Here is a 26,249-nt window from a genome sequence, read left to right on the forward strand (position 1 = left end):
CGCGCTGAGAGGGCTGGCTGGGTGACAGAGGAGGCTAAGCGGCTGAGGGCTTGGGGGTCCGCGCCTTCCTGTGGAAGGGGCACTGGCCCTGAGCTGGGGTGAATGGAAGGGGGGAAGGGATGGGGCGAGGAGGGCTGTGAGGGAAGCTCTCTTGAGGGGGGGGTCCCCAATCTGTGTTAGCCACAAGGGCTGGAAGCAGTGCTCAGTCAGAGGGGCTTGGGAGCTGTCTGGCTCTGAAGGGTCTGCAGGGGAGAAACCAGCGAGGAACTGGGCTTCGTGGAAGGAGGAGAGAGGAAGGAGAGTAGTGGAGAGGCGAGGAGCAGGGGCCAGGCCAAGGGCTTCACACTGGGGGAACCACCCAGGACCAGGCTTTCCTGGGGGATGGGAGCCAAGGAGAGGAGGTTATTGGGAGGGAGCAGAGGGGAAGGTGCCAAGGTGCTTGAGGCGGAGAGGGGTCTGTGCTGGAGGAGAGCCGGGAAAGATGGGGGGCCTGACGGAGAGGAGCGGAAGCTTGCGGGGGAAGGTTGGGGGCGATGAGAGAAGAGAGACTGGGAAATCAGCAGGAGGGGGCTGTGCTAGGGTGGGCATGCGCTGGGGCCGCGACGGGGTTATGGTCAGAGAGTGCTGCAGGGAGAGGAAGCTGCGGGGCCCCGGGCTTGCTCCCCACCCCCAAAGAGGAGGGGACCTTTTCTCAAGTCCCAGACTCCTCCCCCAGCTGAAGGAGACATCTGCCCTGGGTTCTTTGGGCTGGGGTGTGAGCCCTTAAACCCTTGATGGGCTCTTGGAGGCAAAACTGGCTTTACAGGGGCCGTTGTCTTCCGTACTCTCCACCTCTGTGTGAGTCCTGGGTGAGAGCATTTGGCGCTTCATTAAACCAATAAGGGCTGGGAGGGGGCTGTTTCTTGGTGCCTGGATGTGAAGGGGAGAGCCGTCCAGACCCGGAGTGATGAAATCAATCTTAGGAGGCGGGTCTTAGGTCTCTGGTCCTCTTACTGCCCTGGGGACTTATGCACACCTCGGGTTTTGATTGTTTTGTGGGGTGGAGTGAGTGGGCGAGGACCTCCCTTTCATTCCTGGGCCTTCCTCTTGTCCACCTTCCCAGGGTGTGGGTATTCTTTTTGCCAAGGGTAGGCTTCGGGGCTTTGTATTCTCTACTTTCTGCCAGAGAAATAGAGAGAAGGGACACAGAAAAAAGAGAGGAGGGAAGTTGGCTGGTCTGTTGACCGGGTGGCCTTCTGTTTTGTGGGTGCTTTAGCCATTCAGGTTCTTAACTCTTCTGCCTTCAAGGATGCTGGCCTCTGAGACTGGTCTACATCTTTCTGGGGGCAGGGCAGAAGGGTCTGGCTGGAGGTTCTTTCCTTCCTGCTAGAGGAGATATTCTCAGACCCATCCTGTCCTCAGATTCACAGGATTGGGTGCGACTGACTGACTGGCAGAGAACTTTGGTCACTGTCATGGGGTGGCTGGGGAGTGCTCATCAGGATCCCAGGCCTCTCCTGGCTTGTTGGCCTGGGCTGAATCCACACTCTGGGCCCTTGAGAGGAGGGGGCTGGGTTCCGGAGGGGTGGTTGGGGATCTCTTTTCCCTCCAGACTTTCAGTCCCTACCCAGGCCCAGCTTCTCCCTCCCATCCGCCTTTGCCAGTGACATAGACAACCTGACACTGATACATACGCTCAGTGGCACCCACCCAGACACACACCTACACAGGCATACACACCTGCGTACACAATACACCTCCCGGCAGCACACCGCCTACACTCCCCGCCCAGAGAGACTGCCACCTCGCTGCCTCAGAGACCTCCCCCAGGAGCCTGGTCTCATGTACATGCTACGCACATGGCCTCTACATATGCCCAGAGGCCCGACATCGCACTGGTAGCCCTCACCCCCAGACACGCATGGCGCCCCATCCAACCACAGTCATCTCAGGCACACGTGTGCTCTTCCGTACACACCTTCGCTCCCTGGAACACACCCTCCCTGCTCAGACACCAACATCTCCCACCTCTGCACCCCCAGCAAGCATCGTTCAATACCACGTTCTCATCTTGGTCCTAAGCAGTTTGCCCCAGGCCTTTGCACACCAGCACACACCCATGTGTGCTAACAGCCCCTTTTCGCCTTGGCTCACCCCGTAAGCTTCTCTCTCACTTTGACTCTCTCTCTCATGTGCTTTCGGGTCTTCACACTCTCAGAAAGCCCCCCAAGCTCCGGGCCTTCCTACTCCTGACCATCGCCACAATCCCTTCCAGTCCAGCCCAGCGCTTGGCTACACCTGGCCTTCCTCAGAACCTTCCCATTCCTTGGGGTCCCCGCCCCAGCACTTGCCCTCACAAGCAGCTCCCCACCCCTGCCTGGAGCTGACACCATGCTGTCCATTCATACCCAGCTCCTGAGCCCAGCTCCCATGGGGACGCCCTGACGGTGCGTCTCACACGCCACCAGCCCTGCTGCTCCATCTGTCGGGACACTCCCTGCTTGGCCCTGTCCACACCTGTGGGCTCTCAGAGACTCGTTCGAAAGATCATCCAGCGCGTGCCTCGCACCTTGCTGTCATTTGCAATACAGTCTCTGCTGCTGTCACGGTTTGACACAGTAGGATGGAGTGAGAGCGAGGCCATGTGGGCTGAGCTCTGCCCCTCAGCGGGCCTCAGTTTCCTCATCTGTAAAATGGGGGTCCTCATACCTATCTCATGGGGTTCTTTTGAGGACCAAATGAGATGACTATGGCAATGATCATAGTAGCAACACTTGCGTTCATTGTAGGGCTGCTGTGAGCCTGCTTCTGTGCTCAGCACTTCGTGAACTTTGCTTTGTCTGCTCTACTTGTTGGGCACACAGAAAGCGTCGTCATCGTCATAACCTTCCACACACACACAAGCACGCACGCCTGTCATGGATACCACATTCCAAGGCACCTTGTGCTTACTCACAAGGCCACCCCTGAAAGCCATCTGTCCCCTCTGCGTGGCTGGGTGTACTCACCCAGGTAAGCGTCCCCCAGCTGTGCATAGCACAGGCGTGGGCATGGGGTGAGCTCACCCCTCCCACTGCCTACCCCCAAACCTCTAGGCACCTGTGCTCTGAGCCCCACTCTGCCATGTCATTCAATTGCACCTCCGTCCCCAACCCACCCATTTCCTCAGTCCCACACACCTGGCACCAGCCTCATCATGCGCACCTTGAGCTGCCACCTGTCGTGCCCAGTCCCCTTCATGCTTCTCTCCATGGCCACAGGGACCTGCTCAGGGGGAACCACGAGCCCAGCCTGTGCTACTGGGGGGGCTCCCATGAGTCTTCAGACCCTTTTGTCTCTTCCCCCACCTTCTTAGGCAGGGGGAGGTCCCCAGCAGAATGGAGAAGGGCCCAGGGGGAGAAAGCTGAGTCTCAGCTCTGCCACTTACAAGCTGCGTAACCTTGGTGGGGAAATCCTTTCTCTTCTCTGAGTGTCAGTTTCCCCATCTGCAAAAGGGGGCAGCGATAAGACGTGCCTTGCTTACTTCCCTCACCCGGCCCTGGTGAGAATCACAGGAAACATGAGACACATGGAGTACTGCAAACTGTAAAATACTGTGACGAGGAATTAAAAAGTATCATTAATACAACACACGCTTTCCCACTTCAGTCTATGCTAAGCACTGTTGTAATTGCTTTATCTATATTAACTCTTAATTTAGACTACATCACTATTACCTGTTTCACACATAAGGAAACTGAGGCCAGGGAAGCTAAGTAACTTGCCCAGAGTCACACAGCTAGGAAGGAGTAGAGCTGGTATTTGAACTCAGTCTCCAGAGTCAGTGCCTCTAAATCACTGCACTATCTTTTTGCCCACCGCTGAGGCGTGGCTGGACGTGGAAGTGCCTGATCTTGTCTCTTCTAGGTCATCAGGGCTGGAAGGAGGGAGCGGGAAGGGAAGGTGGGAATTGTTTGCAGCCTGCCAACCCTGCCTGAGGTTTTAGGAAGGAGATGAGACCTTCCAAAAAACACTGTGTGTGGCTGGAAGGGACCTCAGGACTCAAGAAGTTTGATGTCCTCCTTCCATATGATTCGAGAGCCCCCTCCTGAGCATCTCTGAGCAGTAGTCATCCTGCCTCAGCTCACACACCTCCACAGACAGGGAACTCAGCACCCCCCGGAGGCAGCCTACTCCACTGTTGGATGCTTTGGATTGCCAGCAAGTTTCTCTTTATCTTGAGCCAAGATCTCCCTCTTCACAACACACACTTCTCCCACCTGTCCATGGGCTGCCTTCTGGGGCCACCAGAATGTGTGGAGACGCAGCTCTTCCTCCTTGGCGCCTGGGGGAGGCCCCTGCTGTCACACTCCCAGCTGGCATGAGAGGGAGCTGGCGTGAGGGGAGGAGAGCCAGAGGGAGGCTGGCATTCCCAGGGCTGTGTGTCTGTGTGCATGTGTGTAGATGTGGCCAGAGAGGGGGCTGAGTGGGTGCTGGGAGAAGGCCCCTGGGGGGCGGGGTACAGGCTATCTGGAACCTGCACCCATTCGCTCAGTTTGCACTGGTCATATAGGGGCTGAGGCCTTTGGTCAGATGGGAAGGCCCGGGTCTGGAATAGTGGGGAACAGTGGAAGGCATCTAGAATGGAAGGCCCGTGACCTTGGTTTTAGTCTTGCTCTGCTGCGTGGCCTTGGGTCAGTCACTGCCCCTCTCTGAGACTCAGTTTTCATCTCAGAAAAAATGAGGGGGAATAAACTGCATGAGCTCCGAGATCTGTGTCTGTTAGTCCTCGGGGCAAATTCAGAGTCTGGGTCATCTGCAGAGGGCAGTGGCCCCTGCGAAGGCCAGATCAGAGCACGGTGGGCTCTGAGCGCGACACTGCCCCGTGGCCTGTGGACAGTGAGGCCGTATAGACATGGCAGCCAGCGACCCCCTCCCCGCACTCACACGTGGGCAAATGGGTTATCGTGCCGAGCGTGAGGTCCTTGTTTGTAAGCCTGGGGTGACACAACCACCTCCCGAAACTGGAGAATTGAGCAAGACGATGCGCACGGGGTTCCGCCCTGACACCGGAGGCACAGTGTGGAGCCCGTAAGTTGTGGCCCGGATGCCATGGTGGCATTGGCCTGGACGTGGGAAGATGAGGAGGAGCTTGTCAGCCTAGGAGGACCCAGAAATAATAGTCTGTGGGAGAGTGTTCGGTGGAGAAGAGAGTAGGATGAAGTCCTGAGAGCAGCCGAGTCGCCCCATCCCCCAACCCACCAACTCCCGTCACCACTGGCTCAGGGCTGCAGAGCCCGTCTGAGAGCGGGGCGTGCTAGGAGCTGCCTGGGTGCAGAGTCCCAGATTACACTGGAGAGGTCAGTTCCCCAGAGGAGCAGTGGCCCCGGGCCAGCAGTGGCTGGCAGGGTGCAGGGCAGTGACGTCGGTCAGCAGGCAGGATATCCCGAGGCTGCCCTGGCCTGTGTCCGTGCTCTGGCAGTGGGCACTGGAGAAGAGAGTGGGTCTTGGGGAGCAGTGCCCGGACACTGTGGGTGCAGGGGGGCTTCTACCGCACTGCGTGAGCCTGGGGGAGAGGCCTTTGCCTTGCACACCTCCAGGGGACACTGTATACTTGATGTAGTTGTGCAAGGCAATGGCCCTGGCCCACTGGGAGACCTGAGGCCAGAGCTGTGTGTGAACCGGGAGTTGAGGAAAGATGGGATGTCCTAGGTTAGCAGGAGGACCCTTGGTCCTGAGAGGAAGGGTGGGTTGGGGCTGGGTCAGCAGAAGCTTGGTCTTGGGGGAAGCTGGAGGGAGGGGTAGGGAGCCGTGAAGAGCAGCAGGTTACCTGGGAACTGTAGGGTGGGGTGGGGTAGAAAGGACTCAGGTGTCTGCTCAGCTCACACCCCTCCTGGGGCTATCTCTGTCTGGCAAGCCTAGAGCTGCCCCAATGGTCTCTGGGTCCCCGAAGAGAGGACCCAGGGAAGGCGAGGGCTTCCTCCTGGCCAGCCCTACAGCCCCTGGGCCCCTGGCACTGAGCCAGGCTGGCCTGTGCTGCAGAGCTGCAGGCTCTGGGGAGAATGAGTAATGAGCCTTGAGGGGCCGTGGGCCCAGACCCTGGCCTCTCCCCTCCTGGGAGGCACCCATAAGTTCAGCCTCTGCCCCCATAGCCAGGTCATAGGCATGTGCCTGCTCAAAGCACCCCCTTCCTTCCTACACTCTTCCTCCATATCTTGGCACACACAGACCAGTGGAGTCACCCCCTCCCGGATTCTCACTCAATTTGCCACCCCCTGAATCAGGTAACATTGTCTAGCTCTCAAGGCCTAAGCTTCTGCTTTCCAGCCTCTGGAGACCTCCCCACCATCCTTCGCTCTATCTGTCCTCTGCCAACTTCCTGAACGAGGAAGACTCTGCCCCTAGGCCTTTAACAAAAACCCCTCTGCCATCTCCCTAGAGGGTGGGGGATGTGAGTATGACAGAGGGACTGGTTTGCGGGGGTAGGGCAAGGGAACTAATCCCCTCCCTCTCTGGAGCTGAGGGGTGAGTGGACAGCAGCACGAAATCCTATTCCCTCTGCCAGTGGAAATCAATAGCTAATTAATTCCCTCCCCAAAATAGTGTCCGGAGGTGGGGGTTGAAGCTGGGAGAGAGACTGAGAGAGGCCAGGCCAGACTGAGACTGAGACCCCAGCAGGGGTGGGACGGAGGACGACAGTCTTCTGGCCATAGGGACTGCACATCTGCTAGGGGTTGCTGGCTGCCCCTTCTGGAGAAGAGGGTGAGTTTGGCCTTTCCCTCCCCCAAGCCTGAGGGTCCTCCTCCCCTGCCCTGGGCTGGAGTGGGGGGTGCATGTGTGTGGGGGTAATGGCGTCAATCAGGCTGGGAGCAGGTGCTGCATTTAATTTGATTGGCTAATTAGTGCGCGCATGCTAATTATCTCCATTACCCAATGAGGAGAGGCAGTGGCAAAGCTATATATAACCCTGATGGTATTTGGAGGAAGAAGGGGGCTGCCTGCCTGGATCGCCTCTGCCCCTGCCTGGGAAGGGGCAGCCCTTGGAGGGGCATTTGAGCCCCTGTTGGAGCCTATAGAATTCGGTGAGGTGGGGTGGGGGAGAGGGGAGCAATCAGAACCAAATGGAAAGACCTGAGAGCTGGACTTTGAGGGTCTCTGGGAGATGGCTCCCTAAACATGACCACTGGCCTCCCGAAGACTTCTCTGCCCCATTTCCCTTCTGCGCACGTCACTCCAACCATCCCTGCCCTCCCGTGACTCTGCTCGCCCATTTGCTATGGTTTTTAGGGGCCCCCTGGCTTTCTCTCTTTCTCTTCATACCCCAGTTTCTTCCCATGTAGCTCTTTGGTGCCTCCCCATACCCCTCCAACCTCCTCCCTCTCCAAGTCACCCCCCACCTGTCTGAGCTACGCCTGTGGCTGCCCCGCCCTTTGTCTCCTTTGTGGAGATGCTGGAGTTGGGCAGATGTGGATCTAGTCTCAGTTCGGTGCTGACTGGCTGTGTGACCTTGGGCAAGTCCCTAGACTTCTCTGTATGGGCTTCCCCGGTGGTTAATGAGAATAATGGAACTTCTCAGAGCGATGAAGTAAAATGACATTGGTAAAAATGCCCAGCATCTCTAGCCTTGACAAATAGTGTTTGAATTTGGAATTTTAATTTTCTCTATCTTCTTATTCCTTTTCTCCCCACCAGGCCACCTTTCTCCTCCATTACTCTTCTGGTATCACCAGTTTTCGTGCGATTCCTCTCCCTCCGCTCCCCCCTTCAGTCTTGCCCTGTCTCTTCCTAAACTCTGGCCCCTCCCTGCTTTTCTTCCAGACTTCTCCCCACCTCCTTCTCTTTCTCCCTCCCAAAATAAAATCAATGCAATATTCAGGAGGGTTGTTGGATATAAATAATTACGACTTGGAGTTTAACGAGATGCAAATTCCCCTCCCCGGTGTGGGGTATAAATTGCTCTCTGACAGCCCGTTACAAGGGTAATCATTTCAGAAAGGCAATTTTATGCAAATGAACCTGCCTGCCTCCTGGTGGCTCCCTCAGCCCTGGATGGGGAGGGGGGGTGAGGCTGAGGGGTGCAGAGAACCTAGGTATCTGAAGCTGAGGACTGAGAGCTGGAGGTTGAGAATGACAGACATTTAGGTTCAGGAAGGATCTGGGCTGGTGATCAGTGGGGTTGGGGCCCAGGAAGGGGTGAGTGTGGTTTGTGGGGGGAACTGGAGACATGGAGTCTAATGCCTGTGGCCTTGCTTGGATGGAGAGGACGTGGGGCCTGGATACCTGGGTCCTGGCTGGCTTCTCTACCTTGCCCCCTTCCCAGCCCGGTTACCCTGCGATACCATTGACGAATTGGCATTTAATTAATCCCAATGAATTATTTAGCAACTTCATTATCCACCATCAGGAGCTGATGAGAGAGCGAGCCGTGGTTGGTGGTGGGAGCCTTGAACAGGGGTTGGGTGGCTCAGAGAGGAAGGGGCTGGAGTCACCGGCTGGAGGAGCTGGCCCTGGTCCTGACGGGAGGCGAGGGTGAGGCCATCTGGGCTGGGCTACTACTGCACTCTAAGGTGTTACCTCCCCCACTGCCCACTTCTTAAATCAACAATACCCTAGCGAGTGCCTCCTCTCCCCAAATGTTGGGCCCCCAGTATTCCCATCCACGGTGGTGTCTCTTGCTCTGAGACCCTCTCGAGGTCATGGCGGCTCCTCAAGTCCTACAGAGAAACAACTGGGTGCTTGCTGGTGTGAGGAGGGAGTTAGACACGAACGGCCTCCCCTCCTCCGAGTCCTTCATTAACCCTTTCCTCTCTCTTTCCCCCCAGGCATCCCTCCCCCGTCTTCCGTCGGAACCTGCATAGGGGGAGGGGCGCCTCCGCCGCGGCCCGGGGAAGCCGGCACCTGGACTTCTGCTCGCCTCGTCCCGCGGCCGGGCCCATGGCATTGTGAGCCGGCGAGGAAGCCCCGCGCGGCGCGGGGGCGCCCGGCCCCCTCCCCGCCCCATGTGCCCGCGGCTCTGAAGCCTGAGCGGGGCCGGGGGCCGGGCGGGGCTGGGGCCGCCGGAGGCATGGCGCTAGGGAGCCCGTGGAGGCCGCCGTCGCCGCCGCTGTTGCTGTTGCTGCTGACGCTGGCGGCCGGCGCGGGAGGCCTGGAGTTCGGCGGCGGCCCCGGGCAGTGGGCTCGCTACGCGCGCTGGGCGGGCGCGGCGAGCAGCGGCGAGCTCAGCTTCAGCCTGCGCACCAACGCCACGCGCGCGCTGCTGCTCTACCTGGACGACGGCGGCGACTGCGACTTCTTGGAGCTGCTGCTGGTGGACGGGCGCCTGCGGCTGCGCTTTACGCTCTCGTGCGCCGAGCCGGCCACGCTGCAGCTGGACACGCCTGTGGCCGACGATCGCTGGCACATGGTGCTGCTGACCCGCGACGCGCGCCGCACGGCGCTGGCGGTGGACGGCGAGGCCCGCGCCGCCGAGGTGCGCTCGAAGCGGCGTGAGATGCAGGTGGCCAGCGACCTGTTCGTGGGCGGCATCCCGCCCGACGTGCGCCTCTCAGCGCTCACGCTCAGCACCGTCAAGTACGAGCCGCCCTTCCGCGGCCTCCTGGCCAATCTGAAGCTGGGCGAGAGGCCCCCGGCGCTGCTGGGCAGCCAGGGCCTGCGTGGCGCCGCCGCCGACCCGCTGTGCGCGCCCGCGCGCAATCCCTGTGCCAACGGCGGCCTCTGCACGGTGCTGGCCCCCGGCGAGGTGGGCTGCGACTGCAGCCACACGGGCTTCGGCGGCAAGTTCTGCAGTGAAGGTGAGCCGGGGCGCTGCCGCGGGGCGCCGGGGCGCGGGAGGGAGGGGCCGGGTGTGCCCGGGCGTCAAGGCCTGTGAGTGTGCACCGGCACGCAGGGCTTGTGAGGCGTGTCTTGTGTGAGGACGCTTGTCCCAGGGAGCGGGTGCGTGTGGATGGAGAGTGAGCTGCGGAGCCGCGGGGTGAATGAAGCGGGTTGGTGTGGGCGTGGCCGGTGTGGGCGGGGCCTGTGGGCCAACTCCCCGCCCCCCAGGAGGGTCCCGTAGCGACCTGTGGGTAGGCCTGTGAGGGGCTGGCAAGAGGGTGAAGGTCTGGCGCTTGTGGGTGGGGAGGGTGAGGCGCCGTGAGGATGTGGCGTGTGGGCGGGGCCTCCGAGGGGCAGTGGGTGGGGCCTTGTGGGCGAAGACTGGGGCGTTAAGGTCGGGGGCCTGTGAGGGAGTCGTGAAGACAGTGAGTGGGGCCTGCGTGGCTAGGCCTTGGGCAGGGCTGCGAGAGCGAACGGTCGGCCCGGGGGCGGGGGCGGGGGACGGGGCCCGCGAGGGTCGGTGAAGGCTCGTAGGTGGGGCCGGTGTGGGCGGGGCCTGTGAGGGCGGGATCGTGGCCGGCCCGGGCGGGCGGGGCCAGGGCTGGGGCCTCAGTCGATGAGGGTCCGCGGGTGAAGGGCGGGAAGTATAGCCTCTGGGGCCCGGACGCGACAATCGGATGAAGGCCTGGGCGTGAGGGCGTTGGGCGTGGGAGGAGGGCACGAAGGCGCTGTGGGCGAGTGGGGATTTCAAGGCCGTGACTGTGACTGCACGCGCCAGGAGGCGGGAACCGAGTGTTTCCTTTTCATCGCGGAATCTGCAGAGCCTCTTCAAGAGTAAAGGAAAAATGAGGGAGAGGGTGGCTGAGGATTCTCGGGCTCATGACTAGGAGTCGATGGACTTGGTGAGGGGCAAACAAATGGTTGGTAGTTTCTCCCCAGTGAGAGACAGGGAGTGGAGGCTTCTGTTTCAAACGTCCAGCCCTTCCCATCCTGGGATTTGGAAAGAAGGCTGGTGTTCTGGAGAGAGGTAGGACTCTGGAGTCTGGAATCAAATGTGCAATAGAGTCTTGAAAGGGAGGTGTAAGGGTGGGGGAGGTTCCGCCAGCTCCCCATTTGCAGGGGGCAGAGATGGCTGAAGTGAGGGGCCAAGAATGGTGGGGTGGGCTGTGGTTTTAGTGGTGATGGAGGAAAGGGGACCTTGAGGGCACCTGTTGTACTTGGTCTGGCTGGGCAGTGGGAAGAGTCCTCATTTCCTTCATCTCTGGTCGCTGTTTTCTGCAGATACGTGCAGACAGACAAGCTTTCCTCTCTCAGTACCCTTCAAAACTGTGGGCCGTTTGACAGTGTGTGTGTGTGTGTGTGTGTGTGTGTGTGTGTGTGTGTCTGCCCTGAGAAGTAGTCTTTTGGGGTGTATGTGCATATACACGTGTGTGCCCACAACCTAGTGTGGTCCTGGGACTGCTTTGAGGACAGGTGTCCTTGTGGCTGCCAGCATGGGAGGAGCCGGGTCTGCAGGTGAGGTGTTGGGTTCGGGAGGTCTGTACTTTGCACACTATTTTCATTGTGTACTGTTAGAGGAATACGTGAGGAGTTTTTGGATTGCTTTTGTGGGGTTATTTATACAAGATTGTGGGATATACCTTCAGGAACTGTGTGTATTAAGTTAATCTGACGCCTTCTCGCCTTTTCCCCAAGGAGCTCAGGTGCTCCCTAAACTGTGAAATTGTGTGTCTGGGTGGGATTGCCTGCACACAGAAGCCTGTGAGTCTGGCAGTGTGTATATGTGTGAATGGGGCTGCTTGCATAGTAGTGTTTACGAGCTGAAGTCCAGTGCCTGGTAGAGTGAGTAGTACTCAAGTGTAGGGGCACGTGCTCGTGTGTGGGGACCTCAGCGAGACACCTGGACTCAGTGAGGAATCCGTGACCTTTAATTTGATTCTCTGGTCCCTATGACCCCTTCCCTCTAAGCCTTCTTAAGAAAACAGGACAAACTACCCTTCTAAATTGATGGAAGGGAAATTTGAGCTACAGAGAGGTTAGAGTAACTGGTCCAGTCTCACTGTCCAGAACTGGGCCTGGGTGTATGAAAAATGCAGCCAGAGGCACCCTGGTCAACCAGAACCCTTGTATCTCTTCCACGAAGGGATTTATTGGCCAGAGGCTCCTAGTGGGCCAAACAAAGCATGTGCTTCCAAATGAGGGTGGTGTGGTTGTGTGTCTGAGATGTGTTTGAGTACCTGTGTTGGGAGGACCTGTTTTGCGTATCATATGAATATGTGCTGGATGTGTATCAGATGAACGTTTGTGTCAGCTGCGTTGGAGCTGTGAGAGGCAGCTACATTTGACGTGTGTGTGTGTGTGTGTGTGTGTATGAGAGAGAGAGAGAGAGAGAGATTCTTGAAGAAAAGGGAAGAGATACTAGGTGGATGTCAGACAGCTGGTAGGGACAGGAGAGCCTCTGTGTGTGTGTCTGTGTGTGTGTGTGTGTGTGTGTGTGTGCGCGCGCGCGCTCTCATGTGTGTGTGTGTGTAGTATCTGTTGATGGAGTGGTGCTTTGTCTGTGATAAAAGGACAGGGATATCATCTCTGTATTCTGTACCTAATATAGCACCAGGCACTTAGTGGGTGTTTGATAAAGATTTTTGGAATGAATGAAGAGATATGAATATGTATTTGAAACGATTGAGGTAAGGCCATATATATGAAAACGTGAAAATACGCATGTGTGTATTTTCAGATACATGTTGTGGGTGGACCTGGGGGTTGTAAACACTGATGACATCTGGAGATGACAGGCACAGTGACAACTCTCGTTTTCCTCCTTACCCCGTGACCCCATTCCCTTTCCTTATATTTTTGTACCTAATTTTCTGGGAAACTTTCGTAATACCCTATGCTCATTACACTTCTTCTAGTACATTTTCATTCGTCCAAGGAGGAAAGAAATGGGCTCCCACCCTTGGGTATCGGGGTTGGGGGAAGGAGCCTTTAAGGGGAGCAGGGCTGCCCCCTGATCTCTGAGACAGCTCTTGGGGCCAGAGGTTACAGTCACTTCATTATTATCTGCTTTCTGTGGTTCTCAACTTTTTCAGAGATTGAGGACATTTTAAAAAGTCAGTTATTCACAGCGCCCCTTCCAAATAGTAGTTTTTTTTTTTTTAAAAAGAACGTTTGTTGTAAAAATAGATGACTCAAAGCTATTATGAATTCAGGAAAGCTTTTAGATGACTTTGAAGTTACATTTGCCAGTGTGGTTTATCAGATACACATTAGAAAAAATAGTTTTAGCTTTATGTGCAAGACATACCGATCTGCCTTCAGATATTTGGTGTGCACATGGGTTTCTGGATCCTTTAGAATACCTGCTGCCCTCTCGGGTCTGGGCCTACCCAATAACTGAGAATCTTCATGTTAGGAAATTTGCTTTTTTTCTCTGGGGCGTCTGGCCACAGGTCATTGAAGACAGAGCTAAGTACGAGTCACCGAGTGTGTGTACTTGCTGCTGATTATCTGCCAAAGCTAGGATAGACTAGACTGGAGTTTTGCAGTGGATCACATGTGACCCTCCTCATGTCACTCGTGTATAGAGAAAGGGCTGAAGCGTGATCAAGGACGAAGGGTGTGCAGGGGTGTGGGAGACCTCTGGGGAATGGGGACACAGAAGTATAGAACAGAGTATTAGATGGGTACCTTGCTTAGGGGAGAAATCTGAAACTAGTGGTGAAGTGTGTGTTGGCAGAGGTAGATGTATGTGTTTCATGTGTGTGTGTTTGTAAGTTTGTTGGTGATTTAATTCAATAGGTAGTTAGCAAGGCTTCCTTTGTGACAGGCCTCGTGTTGGAGCGTGAAGGGGAGTCAGAAATGAGTGAGATGCAGATAGAAAAGCAGTCTACTGTGTGGTTAAGAGCATAGGTTCTGAGCAGTAACCTTGGACTTCAGCTCCCTCTGCTCTGGTTCCCTTGTCTGTAAAATGGGGACAATTATAGTACCTACGTTATAGATTCGTTTTGAGAATTAAATCAGCTAATTCTTGTGAAATGCTTAGAATATTGCCCAGCACATAGAAAGTGCTCATAAATAATAGCAAACGAACAACACAAAACAGCATGGTACATACCCCAAAAGGTGCAGTCAGGTGGTGTGGCTTAGTGATTAAACCACAGACTTCTGAGGCTCAGATCTGGGTTCATTCGTTCATTCATTCATTCAGACCCGGGTTTAAATCTGACTTCTCTACTCACTAGTAGGCCTGTGACATCAGATGAGTACCTAACCTTCAGATTAATTTTTCCTAAGCGTGCTTATATCACAGGTTCGTTGTGGAAATTAAATGAGCATCTAGGACATAGTAATTGGTGAGTAAAAGGTAGTTACTATTACAAGCTGAGTGCTCTTGGGTTTTGACGAAAGGGAGAGTTTACAAGTTGTGGGGGATCGGTAATACAAGGCATGCTATTTAAGATTGGCCTTGAGCATTGATTAGCAAGCTTGGTTTGGGAGAGGTCACTCCAAGCAAAGAACCCAGTAAGAACAAAGGCATGGGAGGTGGGGAATGTAGTTATGTCTGTAGAGCGGCACCAAGTAGTGCATGAAAAATAGTGGAATCTAAAGCAGGAGAAGCAGGTCGAGGCCAGGTCGTGGAGTTTTGACTTGAATCATTCAATCGACATTCATTGGATGCTGACTGTATACAGAGTATCAGCGGATGGAGACACAAAAGGGTTTTGAGCAGGTATATGAATAATAAGAGCTGTTTCGGAAGCTGGAAATGAAGTGTATAGAATGGATTATAGGGGCCAGAGTTATGCGCTGGAGAGATCAGTTGGGAGTTAGTTCAGGAAAGAGATATTGAGGCCCTGAACCTCGGTTGTCTAGGGGAGTGGCAAGGAAGGGTGGTGGCGGCTGTCGTGGAGACAATGGTGGCAGTGGCTGAGAGCCATTGCTGAGACTGGAGCTGTAGGCCTCTGCCTCTTGCATGTGGAGGGAGTGAGGAGGGGTCGGAGGTGATGAGGTTTCAGGTTCGCGAAGTTGGAAGGATGGTGGATGGGCAAAAGTGGAACTCGGGAGAGGAGCAGGTTTGGGCCACAGATCATGCACGTGTTGGGATGTGGTGCCCCTTGGTGCTCCCGGACGGAGATGTCCAGGCAGTTGGCAATGTGAGACCAGGGCTTTGAAATGAAGGTGGGGCTGCAGCTGGGGACCTGGGAGCCACATGCGTGGAGAGGTAGTATTAGAAGTTTTGGGATCGAATGAGGTGGCCAAGGCGAAGGGGAAAGACTTCAGAGGAGCATCTAGTTGGGAGGAGGAGGGAGAGGAGCAGCTGCAGACATGGCGAAGGAGCATTTGGAACAAAAAGAGAATCAGATCACACAGTCAGGGGAGGATAGCATGCGGCCTGGCAGCTAGCGACCATTTGCTAGGTGCCTTGAATGTTTTATCTCATTAAACCTCCTGAGATTTAAGAGCTGGGATCTGAACCCTGAGCTGACTCCAGGTCTTGTTGCCCCCACCCCCACCTTTCTCCATGTTGTCTCCGAAAAGGAGAGGTGGTCAGTCAGCTGTGTCCGTGGGTTACCTGCGTTTGGTTTATTGGGGGTGCTTGGGGACATTGTTTTATCGGAAACCAGTAACTACCTCGAATTCCTCAGGCCACAGCTTCTCCCTTAAGCCAGCATGTGATGTAGGTGTTCTTGTATTTGTTGGTCACCTGACAATGAGAGAGAGCAGTGGACAACCATCAGTCTTCTGAGCCCTCAAGGAGGAACTCAGTCTGGAAAGCGGGCTTTTTTCCCATTGAAACACACAGCTCAGCAGCATTGAAAACATTCAGATGGAAATCTTTCTACATGTTGCACACATCTCTGCCTCCATAACCATAATATTTGGAATGTGATTTAGCTTTTTCTGGATGACTCAGGACATCGTGATTCTCCTCAGGTACTTCACTGGACTGTGTCACCCAGTGGTTCCTTCACTGAGGTTTGTCCTTGCCTAGAACGATGCTCTTGTATTTTCTGGCTTTTCCATCTCCGCTCTTAGGAGGAGTTGTTAGGTAGTAACCCAAATCCGTCTCTCTCTCTCTCTCTCTGTGAACTTGGAAAGCAGCCTTCTCAAGCATGTCAGAACCATGTGTCACTCACAGTAAGTAGATTGTGCGTAGGGCCTGAGAGGTTCTCCTGTGAGAAAAGATTATTTTTAATGTGTAACTTGTGATGTCAGTTTTGGCTGCTCATAACTTTTTCTTTTTTGGGGGGTTGGGGGAGAGTTCTGGTCTTCATCGCTGTGCTCAGTAATGAATCTGCTGGAATCCAGAATCTGCGTTAGGTAACACGATGCCATCCATCGAGGCCCTCTGGTGGGGCAGTCAAACTCATGTGTGTGGAAGTTGAGTGAGTGAGGGCACATGTGTGGAATCTCTGTCCCCTCTAACATCCAATACCTGTGGTCCTGACAGTTTCTGTGGTTGGAAATGGCCCCCGGCAGAATAGCACCAACTTCCTAAGAGAGGGAGTGACAGCCGTAAGACCCCAGAAACGAGGTGGATGCTCCCCAGGAGAGCCGCATGTGGCAGAATGGCTAAGAGCGTGGGCTGCCTGGGTTCGGATCCCAGCTTCGCTACTTAGGCCCGTTGTTCTTCAATGTCTTATTCTGTAAAATGGTGTTTAAGGATTAAATGAGTCAACAAATGGAAATCCTTTGTATCGTTTCGGGCACTATTCTAAGCGATCGGTAAATGCTACCATGATTATGAGCCCTATTGGTCAGGGAAGGCTCCAAGGAGGAGGTGGGTCGTGGCTAGGTCTTGAAGGATGACTCGAGTGAGCTTCGTGGAGGTGGAAAGGAAAGCACAGGGCTTCCCTATCAGGCACACAGCCCAAACAGGGAGTCTGGTGTGTCAGGGGATGTGAACCACGTGTATTAGGGGCGGGTGGGGAGGCCAAGTAGCTGTGCTTTGTGGGATGTGAAATCAGAACTGAACTGTAGATTGAGGTCAATTTCTAGAAGGCTTGACTTCCAGGCCAAGAAAGTAGCCCGTTGGAAGTTTTAAAGCCAGACAGATTTGAGTTCAGATTCCGACTCTGTCCCTCACCAACAATGTGTTCTTGGACAAGTTTCTTCTACTTTCTGAGCCTTGGTTTCCCCATCTCTACAAGGGAGTAATAATGATATCCATCGACGAGGGGGAGAGGAAATGGAAATGCACGGAAAGAGCCAGGCATACTTGACGTATTCACTACGCGAGATGTGTTTTTATTATTATTATCATTATTATTATTATTATCATAGAAAGAGCCAGGCATACTTGACGTACTCACTACGCGAGATGTGTTTTTATTATTTTATTATTATTATTCATTCATTCATTCAACAAACATAGCCATGCCTTTTTCTGAGCCAGGAACTATGCAAGAAGCTGGATATAGAGAGACGAATGAGACATTGTCCTTGCTCTTGGATATCTCACAGTCCAGCCAGGAAGCAGAGATGGAAACACAATCGCAAGGCAGATCCGATAAGTGAAATAATAACACAATGTACATATCGAGAGCTCGCACAAAGACGGATGGCTTGCTCTGCATGGTCATTCGGAGGGTGAGAAGCCCATGAGACACTCAGGTAGAGCTTTTCTGAAGGTGGGTAGATTATAGGTCAAGAACACAAAATAGAGATTTGTACCAGAGCCACTGAAAAGTTCTGAGTTTGCATGTGTGTGTGTGTGTGCATGTGCGTGTTGATCGCAGCAGTATTTGGTCAGCTGTATCTGGTACCTGTGCCAGGAGAGCCAGGCTGGGGATGGGCAGGGAGACCAACCAGCAGGAGCCTAATGCTAGAAACCAGGGGTGAGAGCAGAGAGTGGGGGCTAGATGACCTAGGACAAAGGCCAAGGTGGTTTTATGCTCCTGGGCAAGTGTCCTTTTTTGTCAAAAGGAGGTAGATAATACCACCAAGCACATGCACGCTGCTGTGAGGCCGATGCCTGCCAGTGCACGTTGGGGTCTGTACTGTGCACGCGGCTCACTCGTGGACTCTCTGGAGCCTGGCAGAGTGTGGGTTTGCATAGTGGGTGCTCAGGAAGTGCTGACTGAAAGCAAAGCCGTTGCCAAACACAGGGAAACGGGTGCCTTGTTGCCGGGGCTGGAGATGTCCAGCGCGGTGTTAGCGGTGGGGTTTGGAAGGCAGAGAGTTGCCTGCATAGTTGCTGAGGGTCGAGTGAGAATGCAGGACCCAGGGAAGAGGTTGGGGCTGCCCATACAGGTTTGGGGGTCCCCAAGCCACGAAACTGAGCTATTACCAAGGCAGGCGGGAGAAGAGAGAGGAGTGTGGCGGGCACGGGACTGAGCCTGGAGGGGCCGTGATGGCAAGCGAGGGGCACAGGTGAATCGGCAGGAAGCGAAGAGCAGCGGAGGAAGAGAGGTTGATGAGTCCCTAGGTGCCATCTCTCAGGAGCCAGGAGGGACAACTTATGCAGGCAGCAGGCCAATCTTGATCGTTTTACCTTCCCGAGCGTAGCACAGTCCAGGTTGGTGGCTGTGAGGGGCAGACCTTTTGAAATACCCGCCATAGTAGATTATCTAGCTAGAGGTCACCGTGCCTCCTAGTTTGCACCGGTGCTGGAGAGAGACTGACTGACTGACCAGGGCCTCTGCACACTGGGGCCGAGGAGATCTGACAGAGGGCTCCCCCTGAGAGCCCGAGGCTTTTCCTGAGGGCCTTGTTGACAAGCCGGGCCCCCCAGATGTAATGCGATTCAGTTTATTTAAGAAAATCATTGTATTTACAGCTGTCAGGTAAAAGGAACTATGTTGTACAGAAGTGTGTGTGTAGCACACGTAGATATGTAGAGGCTTATGTGTGAGTTTAGGAAACGGGAGATGGATAGACAGGAAAAAAACGGGGGACATTCATCTCAAGGTGTGTGTCTTTAGCCACCGGAGGGCGTGTGGGGTAGTGGCGGAGGCGTACACGTCTGATACTGTGTATTAGATCACCGTGCAGGTATCGATTCTGCATTCGGCCTGTGCGTGTGTATTACGGGGATGGCATAAGGTATGATAAACGACAGTGCGTGTTTCTGGAGAATAGCTAACCCCCTAAAAGTGAATGAGCGAATAACACAAAACGAGGCTGGAGGTAGGAGGGGACAGCGTGCTCGCAGGCCCGAGTACGTAGCGAACAGCTGCCTGTGCGTCTTCGTGCGTCCCCGGGGCCCACACGCGTGTGTCTGTGCTTCCCTACTGGTTCTCTGTGTCTGTAGGTTGGGCTGTTTCTCTTTGCTCCTGTTGCTTCTCTGAAGGCTCCCAGGAGGTTGGCGTATCCGACGTGTTTGGAGAGGGGTGACTTGGTGACTTATGAAGCAGGCCAGAGCCCCGGCTGCTCTGGGAGTTGTAGCTTAGTCAAAGGAACTGCCTCCATCGTCCGACGTGTTTGGAGAGGGGTGACTTGGTCCTCTCATGAAGCAGGCCAGAGCCCCGGCTGCTCCGGGAGTTGTAGCTTAGTCAAAGGAACTGCCTCCATCCCCTCTCGTGACCCATTTGGCGAGTCCCAGGGCCAGGATCAGGCAGGAGCCACTAGGGGAGGGCTGACTGCCCAAAGCCTATGGCGTGGTCTAGAGATGGGCCCAGTTTGGCTCACTGAATTTCGACCGCCTCCCGCCTCTGAAGCGGCCCATCCAACCTGGGGCCCCTTTGCCTCACTCGGGTGTTAAGAAGGCATTTATCATAGAATCGCAGAACCAGAGCCAGGAGAGGACTCGGAACCGATCTAGTCCACCCCTCTCGCTTTTGCAGAAGAGGGATTGGGGGCTCAGAGAGGTTAAGTGACTGGAGGAGGGTCACACGGCACTTTGAGGCGGTACTGTGTTTTCTGATTTGCAGACCCATAAAGTTTATTCCCTGGGTGGGTGGGGGGTGGAGGTGGTTGAGTCCTAGGTGCAAAGGCTTCGGGTGTAAGTCGTATGAGAGATTTTAAGTGTTTCTAAATCGATGAGTGCCTATGTGTGTCAGTGTGTCACTGAGCGTGAGTGTGTCTCGGGTGAGCCCCGTGTGAGCGTGTCCCCATCTGTCTCTGAGATGCACTGGAACGCAGGGGAGGAAGGAGCGTGTCTGGGGGAGTCAGGATGGCTGACTGCTGCTCCCGGCTTTGCCTTCGCCTCTCCACGTGACCTGGAGTGGTCACTTCCCTGCCCTGGGCCTCAGTTTCCTGAGTGTAACATGAGGCTTGGGTCCTCTTGGGCTGTGTGACCCTAAGTGTGAGGCACTCACTCAGGAAACACCTTGGTCTCTGTCGCATCCCCAGCAGAGCCTTCCAGGTTGGGTGACTTGTGTCAGGGCCTGGGTGGGCTCGGGGACCTTAAACCCATCACTGCCCTTGGAGCCCTGTCCTTGGTACCTTCGCTAACCACCCTCCTTTTTTTTTATCTCTCTCTCTCTCTCTCTCTGCCTCCCCCGTTTCTGAACCTCGCTGGCCTGTAGAGGAGCACCCCATGGAAGGTGAGTGATGCCTTTCGGTCACTGGGGTGGCAGATCAATCACTGTGGGGTCCTATGTGAGGGGGTGTCGTTGGCCACCTAAGGGCTCCCTCCCCTGCCCGTGCCCAGGGAAGGATGTGCGGGTGTCCTCTCTGCTGGTTTGCTGCGGAGAACTGCCAGGCAGAGGGCAGGCCCTTCCACTCGCCCGTCTTCAGAGCCAGTCTGCCCACTGGCCTGTCTTTTTCTTCAGGGAGGAGACAGGGGGCGGGAATGGAGGCTTCTGAAGGGCCCAGAAGTGAATGAGGAGACACTGTTTTGTCCAGCCCAGCTGAGGAAGTTTAGTAAAGCCGTGCCGACAGGGGCTGGGGTGGCGTTGGGAGCTGTTGGTGGGTAGAATTCCCCTCCGGGGGCTGGAGAGTTCAGGCAGCAGGTGGGGGCTGGTCCTCTGGTCAGGGCGTGTGGGTCGGTGGCAGCTTCTCCACCCTGACCCACCTTGGGGCAGGCCCCCAGCCCCTGTTGCACAGGCTGGTAGGTAGGGGCGGTCTCTGCTTCCTCCCTTAGCCCAGGCCAAGCGCGCGGGCAGGGAGCGTGCCTCTCTTCGGGATCTCTCCGTCCATTCCTTCCCTGTCTTCTCTTCTGCCCTTTCTCTCTCGCTGGTTTTTCTCCGGGGCTCCGTCCCTGGACCTCTTTCTTTGTCTCGTTCCTGTCCTTCCCCAGGCTCTCTCTGGGTTCCGGTCATTCTCTGAACCTTCCCCACCGATTTGGTTTTCCCTGTTTCTTTTCCTCCTCCGGGGTGGACTAGCTCAGGGAGAGGGAAGACGTTTGGATGGTCCAGACTTGGAGCTGGGTGGCAGGTGAGCTTACTTGGCCACCTTGGAGAAGGCAGGCAGCGGGGGGCGGGGTGGGCGGGACATGGGATCCCAGGCACCAAACCTGCCCCACGTTCTCTCCCTGGAGCAGTAAGTGGGAGCGGGAGGGACACAGGTGACCCTGGGCTGGGAGTCCCCTGGGCCTGGGCCCTGTCCTAGGAGGAGCAGGGGAGAGTTCTCAGGGCACAGGAGTCCGGGGAAAGATAGACGGAGGGGCTCTTGGCCTGAGCGTGGGGCTGGAATCCATTTTTTCCTTGTGGTGTCCACGGTTTGGCTGGTCTGTCTCATTGATGTCTCTTCTCCATAGATGTCCTCAGGTCCCTTGGTCCTGGCATGCAGGCACCCGTGTGTGTGTGTGTGTGTGTGTGTGTGTGTGTGTGTCTGTACGCGCATAACTATGTGCGTACAGCTCTGCTACTCTGTTGCGTTGTGTGCCTTTGTGCACGTCTGTACATACGTCCTGTGTGCATGCGTCTGAGGGTGTGTAGGGTGTGTGCACCTCCATCGCCATGTCTTCTGTGACGTGGCCCACATCTCTGCCTCCGTAGGAGCATCTGCATCTGTGTCTGCATCTGCCCTGTCTGTCTGCATCTCCGTGTGTCAGTGTTCGCCCCTGTGTGTGTGAAAGAAAGAGCCTGCATGTCTGGGTGGACGCAGCCTTCTGCGGGCCGGAGATAAGATTTAGTGCTGATGTGACTTTTACTTGCTCTCGATGTCATGTCTCCTCTGGAACAAAGGGAGAGATGACGGGAGGAAGAGAGACAGGGGGGAAAGGGTGGAGGTTGGCAGGGAGGAGGGGACAGATAGACAGGAGGAAAGAGAGGGGGTAAGTAAAGGTGGGAAGGGGAAGGACACATTTGGGGGCGGCGCAGGGAGCAGCGAAATGGGGAGGGGAAATAGCCAGGTCAAGAGAACGAGCAGGAGGGCTTCTGGGGGGAGGAGGAGTTGGGGAGCTAGTCGGGGAGAGAAAAGGGAACAGTTCTTTTCCAAGAGAGTAGGATAGATAGGGACGAGGAGGGGAGGGAAGCCGGGGTTTGGGGACAAGTGTGGCGCCACCTAGCCATTGCTTGGGGGCAGCATGGTGGTCTGCTGGTTTGGATGTGGCCGTGAAGGCGTCTGCTTGTCAGTGGCTGTGTGCGCAGGGGTGAGTGTCTGCGGCCGTGTGAGTATGAGCGCGTGCGTATACACCTGGGGATGTGGCGCTTCTGTGTGTCTCTCTGTGACGTGTCTGCTCGTCCCCTGTAACCGGCTTCCTTCTTTCAGGGCTAGCCCTCTTGGGATTTTGGTAGGAGAGGAAGGGAGTGTGACCGAGAAGAGAGAGGTGGGTTTCGCAAGTGGTGGTTTCAGGGGGGCAGGTCGGGGCCTCCTTGTGGCATTGAACTCCGGACCCCCTTCAGATCTCCGAGTCCTTCGTGCCTGCACCCTCTTTTCTTGTCCCCTGATGCTGTGTCTCAGGCCTGTCTTTCTCCCGGAACCCAGCCATCCTGCTCCCCAGGCCCCTGCTGAGCATCTCCTTTTGGGGATCCTGGCTGCCCCATCTCCTTCCCCCCCTAGCCTCTTGTAGCAGGGAGAGAAGACCTAGAAGCAGCCAGATAAAGTACCCTGGAAAAGGACCATTGGTGATGCCATCCATCACTGCCAGCCTCTTCTCCAGTGGCAGCAGGAGGGGCTGATGCCACAGGCGGACATGGGGAGGGGCGTAGGGAAGGGGAGCTGGGCTTGAGGACGGAGCGGAGGTTTCAGGGCTGGGGGGCGGGGGCGGGGGGCAGGCTGAGAGAACCCTCAGGTCAGGCTGGGCTGAGCTGTGGGAGACAGGGCAGTGAACTGGCCTCCCCTTCACCAAGATGGCTGGTGCTGTCACGCCTGAGGGAGCTGAGCAGCTGGTTGCCGTGGTGACAGAGGGAGAGTACCGAATGCTAATGAGGCTGGCTGGGAGCTGGGCAGTGGAAGGGTCCGCGAGGGGAGCGACGCCCTCCCCCCAGCAGCAGTACAGGCTTGAGAGGGACCGAGGGCGGGTCCGTGGGGCACAGGCTCTCCGGCCTTGATTTCCAGGGGTGGGAGCCTGTGAGCAAGGCTGTTTTTGCCAGGAAGAGTTGGGGCTCTGGGTCTGGGTCCTGGATTCAGGAGGTTTGGAGGAACATGCTGGTAGTTCTTGGGTTCTTGGGGAAAGAGCTGGTGGGAGGCATTCAGAGCAAGGAATAAGACTCAGTCCAAGTGCTTGAGTCCTCCCTGTTTTGCGGATAAACACCTGTCTTCCCAAGAGCTGCTCTGTCCTGAAGCGGCCCTCAGCAGCTAGGCCCCTCCACCCCCAGATGACCTCAGACCCAGAGGCGGGGAGAGATGAAGGCTGCCCGCGAGAGGAGAAGGGGCAATGGGAGCCACCTGCCCACAGGACTGGGACGTGGCCCCTGGCCATGCCTCCCTGGCCTCCTTGCTGCCCTCCTCCCCAGCCCAGGCGGAGGGCTGCGTCCTAGAGACACCTGGAGCTCTGTACCCTTGGCGCTCCCGTCCTCGGTCCTCGCCCTGCTTCCTTCCCCCAGGGCCCGCATCTCTTTGCCACAGCCGCTGGGATGCTTTCCAAGGGCAGCGTGGGATCCTCTCCCACCCTCTTGGCCAGACACCAGTGGTGCAAGGTGTGGTGGGGGAGCTTTAGTGGGGCTGGCTGGTTATCTCAGGCCCTGGAGTCCCAGCCCCTGGAGAGGACTTTCCTTGGCTGGTGCCCTCTGGGGACCGAAGTCCTGGCCAAAGTCTCTCCCCCTAAGGTTGAGGGGTACCCTGAGTCAAGGCTGACAAGGCTCCCTTAAGGGGCCAAGGTAACCCTGAAAAAAGAAATCCCAGCTGCTCTTGCTCTCAGTCTTAGATATAGGGCTTCTGTTTCCCATTTAAAAAATTCAGCTTTTGGGTCATCTCAGAGAGGGCCTGGCCAGAGAAAGGGGGTCCGTAGAGCAACCTGTGAACGAGGTGTTTGACCTCTCAGAGATCCGGGCCTCAAAGACCCGGGGGCAGGTCTTTGCTGTCTTCTTTACTCCTTGCTGTCTGAGGACACTGGCCCTAGTCTCCTAGCCCCCTTGTGGAAGAATCCAAGCCCCCCATCCTTTCTCCAGTGTCCCCCTAGATTCTGCTTTCTCCTACCTGCTTTCGCACTCACTTTGTCCTCTCGAACCCGTTTCCTTATAGGACCTGGGTGCGCAGGGTGCCTGCCGTCCATACAGAGGCCGTGGGAGGGGGCCTGGACAGATGCCTTCCCAAAGCCCACTTTGGTGGGGAGTCCTTCCAGGCCCAGGCTCCCCCCACCCCAGCCCCCTTTCCCTTCTCCGCCAGGGTCATAGAAGTAACAGAGATGGGGCGTTGGGGCGGGGGGTGGAGGTCCCCTTGCCCACTCAATCCCACGCTAACAGGACACTCTCTCTCTCTCCAGGTGGCTTTGATTTTTGTGTCGTGTTTTATTTTCTCCTCCATCCGAATTGTTTTTCTCGTTGACCGTTTTTTTTTCTCTCCGTCTCCCGGAAGAAAAAAAAAAAGAAAAAAAGAAAAAGGAAAAAGCAGCCCTCCCAGCCTCATGCTTCTCCTCCTTTTCCTTTTTTTTTTTTCCGGCAAGAAGAAAAAAAGAAACCAAAATCTCCTCTCCCCCTGCAGTGACCCCTGCCCCATCCTTCCTTCGGTTCTGCCTGTACCCGCTCACCCTCTGGTGCCCCCACTTCTCTCTCTGTCTCTCTGTCTCTCTCTGTCTCTCTCTCTCTGTCTCTCTCTCTGTCTCTCTCTCTCTCTCCCCCCTTCTCGTTCCCTCCACCCTCTGTTTCGGCATCGGGCCCCTTTCCTCAGCTTCTGGGCTGGGGGCCTTCCCCCCGATGTCTGTCACAAGTTAAAAAGGGTTTTTAAATTGTGGCAGCAAAAGCTTTTTTCTCCCCTCTCTCTGGCTGATTTTGATGACTCGTGTTTTCTTTGTTTCTTTCCCCTTTTTCTTTCTTTCTTCCTTTTTTTTTTTTCTTTCTTTCTTTCTTTCCTTCTTTCCCTTTCCAAGGTCCGGCTCACCTGACGTTAAACAGCGAAGGTATGGTTTGAAGTTCTGGTTTGCTTTGGATTGGACTGGATCGCCCCCAACCCGCGCCTGGATTTCCTGTTCCTCCCCTTGTCCCCTCCTCCACCTGTCTCGCCTCCTTCCCTTCCTTCCTACCCACTTCCTCTGCCACGGTTTTATTTTATTGGGAGATGCTGGGCGGGGGTGGGGGGCTCGTTCCCCCGTCTGTGCTCTCCCCTCTCTCCCCGCCTCCCCGACACACTCCATCCACCCTCATGTCACCTTGGTTTCTGACATCAAGAGATGTTTGAACTCCTGCCGTTGTCTCCAGTCACCTTTTTTGCGTTTTCCTGGTGGTGTATCTTGCTTTTTATTTTTTTATTTTTTTATTTTTCTTTCTCATGGTGGTATTTTATTTCCTTCCGCTCATTCTGATCATTCTCTCTTCTCTATGAACCCAAATAAAAAGAGAAAAGCATGGGCTGGAGAAAGAGGATGTTAGGCAGCCTCCTTCCCCTCCCCCTGCTGTTGCGGGATGGCCCTGGAATCCATAATGGGAGTAAGTGGGAAAGGTGGGGGAATGCGGGTGTGGGGGACCCCCTTTCCAGGGCTGCCCACTGCACGCCTTCACCCTTGTCTCTTTTGAACATCTCTTGACTGATTAACAGATGAGGCTATTTAGGCCCAGAGAGATGCAGTGACTTGTTGGCGATTTGCACAGCTTTTAATTGGTGGGACTGTTGGGACTGGTCATCTATTTTTAGCCTCCCTTCGACCAAGTCCCTACCATCTTTAAAAGCCCTGGGGTAAGCAACTGGAGACGGAGCCCAGGGGTCCTGACGGGGACCCCTCCCCAGCTATGATTCTCCCCAGGCCTCCCTGTTGTTGACTCTCTTGAGCCCAGGTATTTGGCCTTCTAGACCCATAGGCACTGCCCCCCCGCCCAGGGAAGTCCTCTGTTGGGGCTCATCTTCCATAGGGATAGGTGGAGTCCGTGGCCTGTAGGCAGAAAGGCCTACAGGATGAAGACTGGGCCGTGGGGAGAGACTCAGATCTGGAATTTGGGACGGATTTAGGTCTGGGGAGGTACGGGCCCGTGATTCTTTTAGGGATGTGAAATTAC

The 26,249-nt window shown here is 55.6% G+C and overlaps 1 protein-coding gene across 1 annotated transcript in view; it reads left to right on the forward strand.

The window, feature by feature from the left end:
• The first annotated feature begins 9,022 nt into the window (after positions 1-9,022).
• NRXN2 (neurexin 2) overlaps positions 9,023-26,249 on the forward strand; it is a 93,349-nt gene continuing 76,122 nt past the window's right edge. The window contains exons 1-3 of the mRNA XM_006911330.1: positions 9,023-9,749; positions 20,244-20,261; positions 25,130-25,159. Of these exons, the coding sequence (XP_006911392.1) occupies positions 9,023-9,749; positions 20,244-20,261; positions 25,130-25,159 (775 nt within the window). The remainder of the gene's footprint in view (positions 9,750-20,243; positions 20,262-25,129; positions 25,160-26,249) is intronic.

Source organism: Pteropus alecto, unplaced genomic scaffold, assembly GCF_000325575.1.
Source record: "Pteropus alecto unplaced genomic scaffold, ASM32557v1 scaffold43, whole genome shotgun sequence".
Lineage (NCBI taxonomy): Eukaryota > Metazoa > Chordata > Mammalia > Chiroptera > Pteropodidae > Pteropus > Pteropus alecto.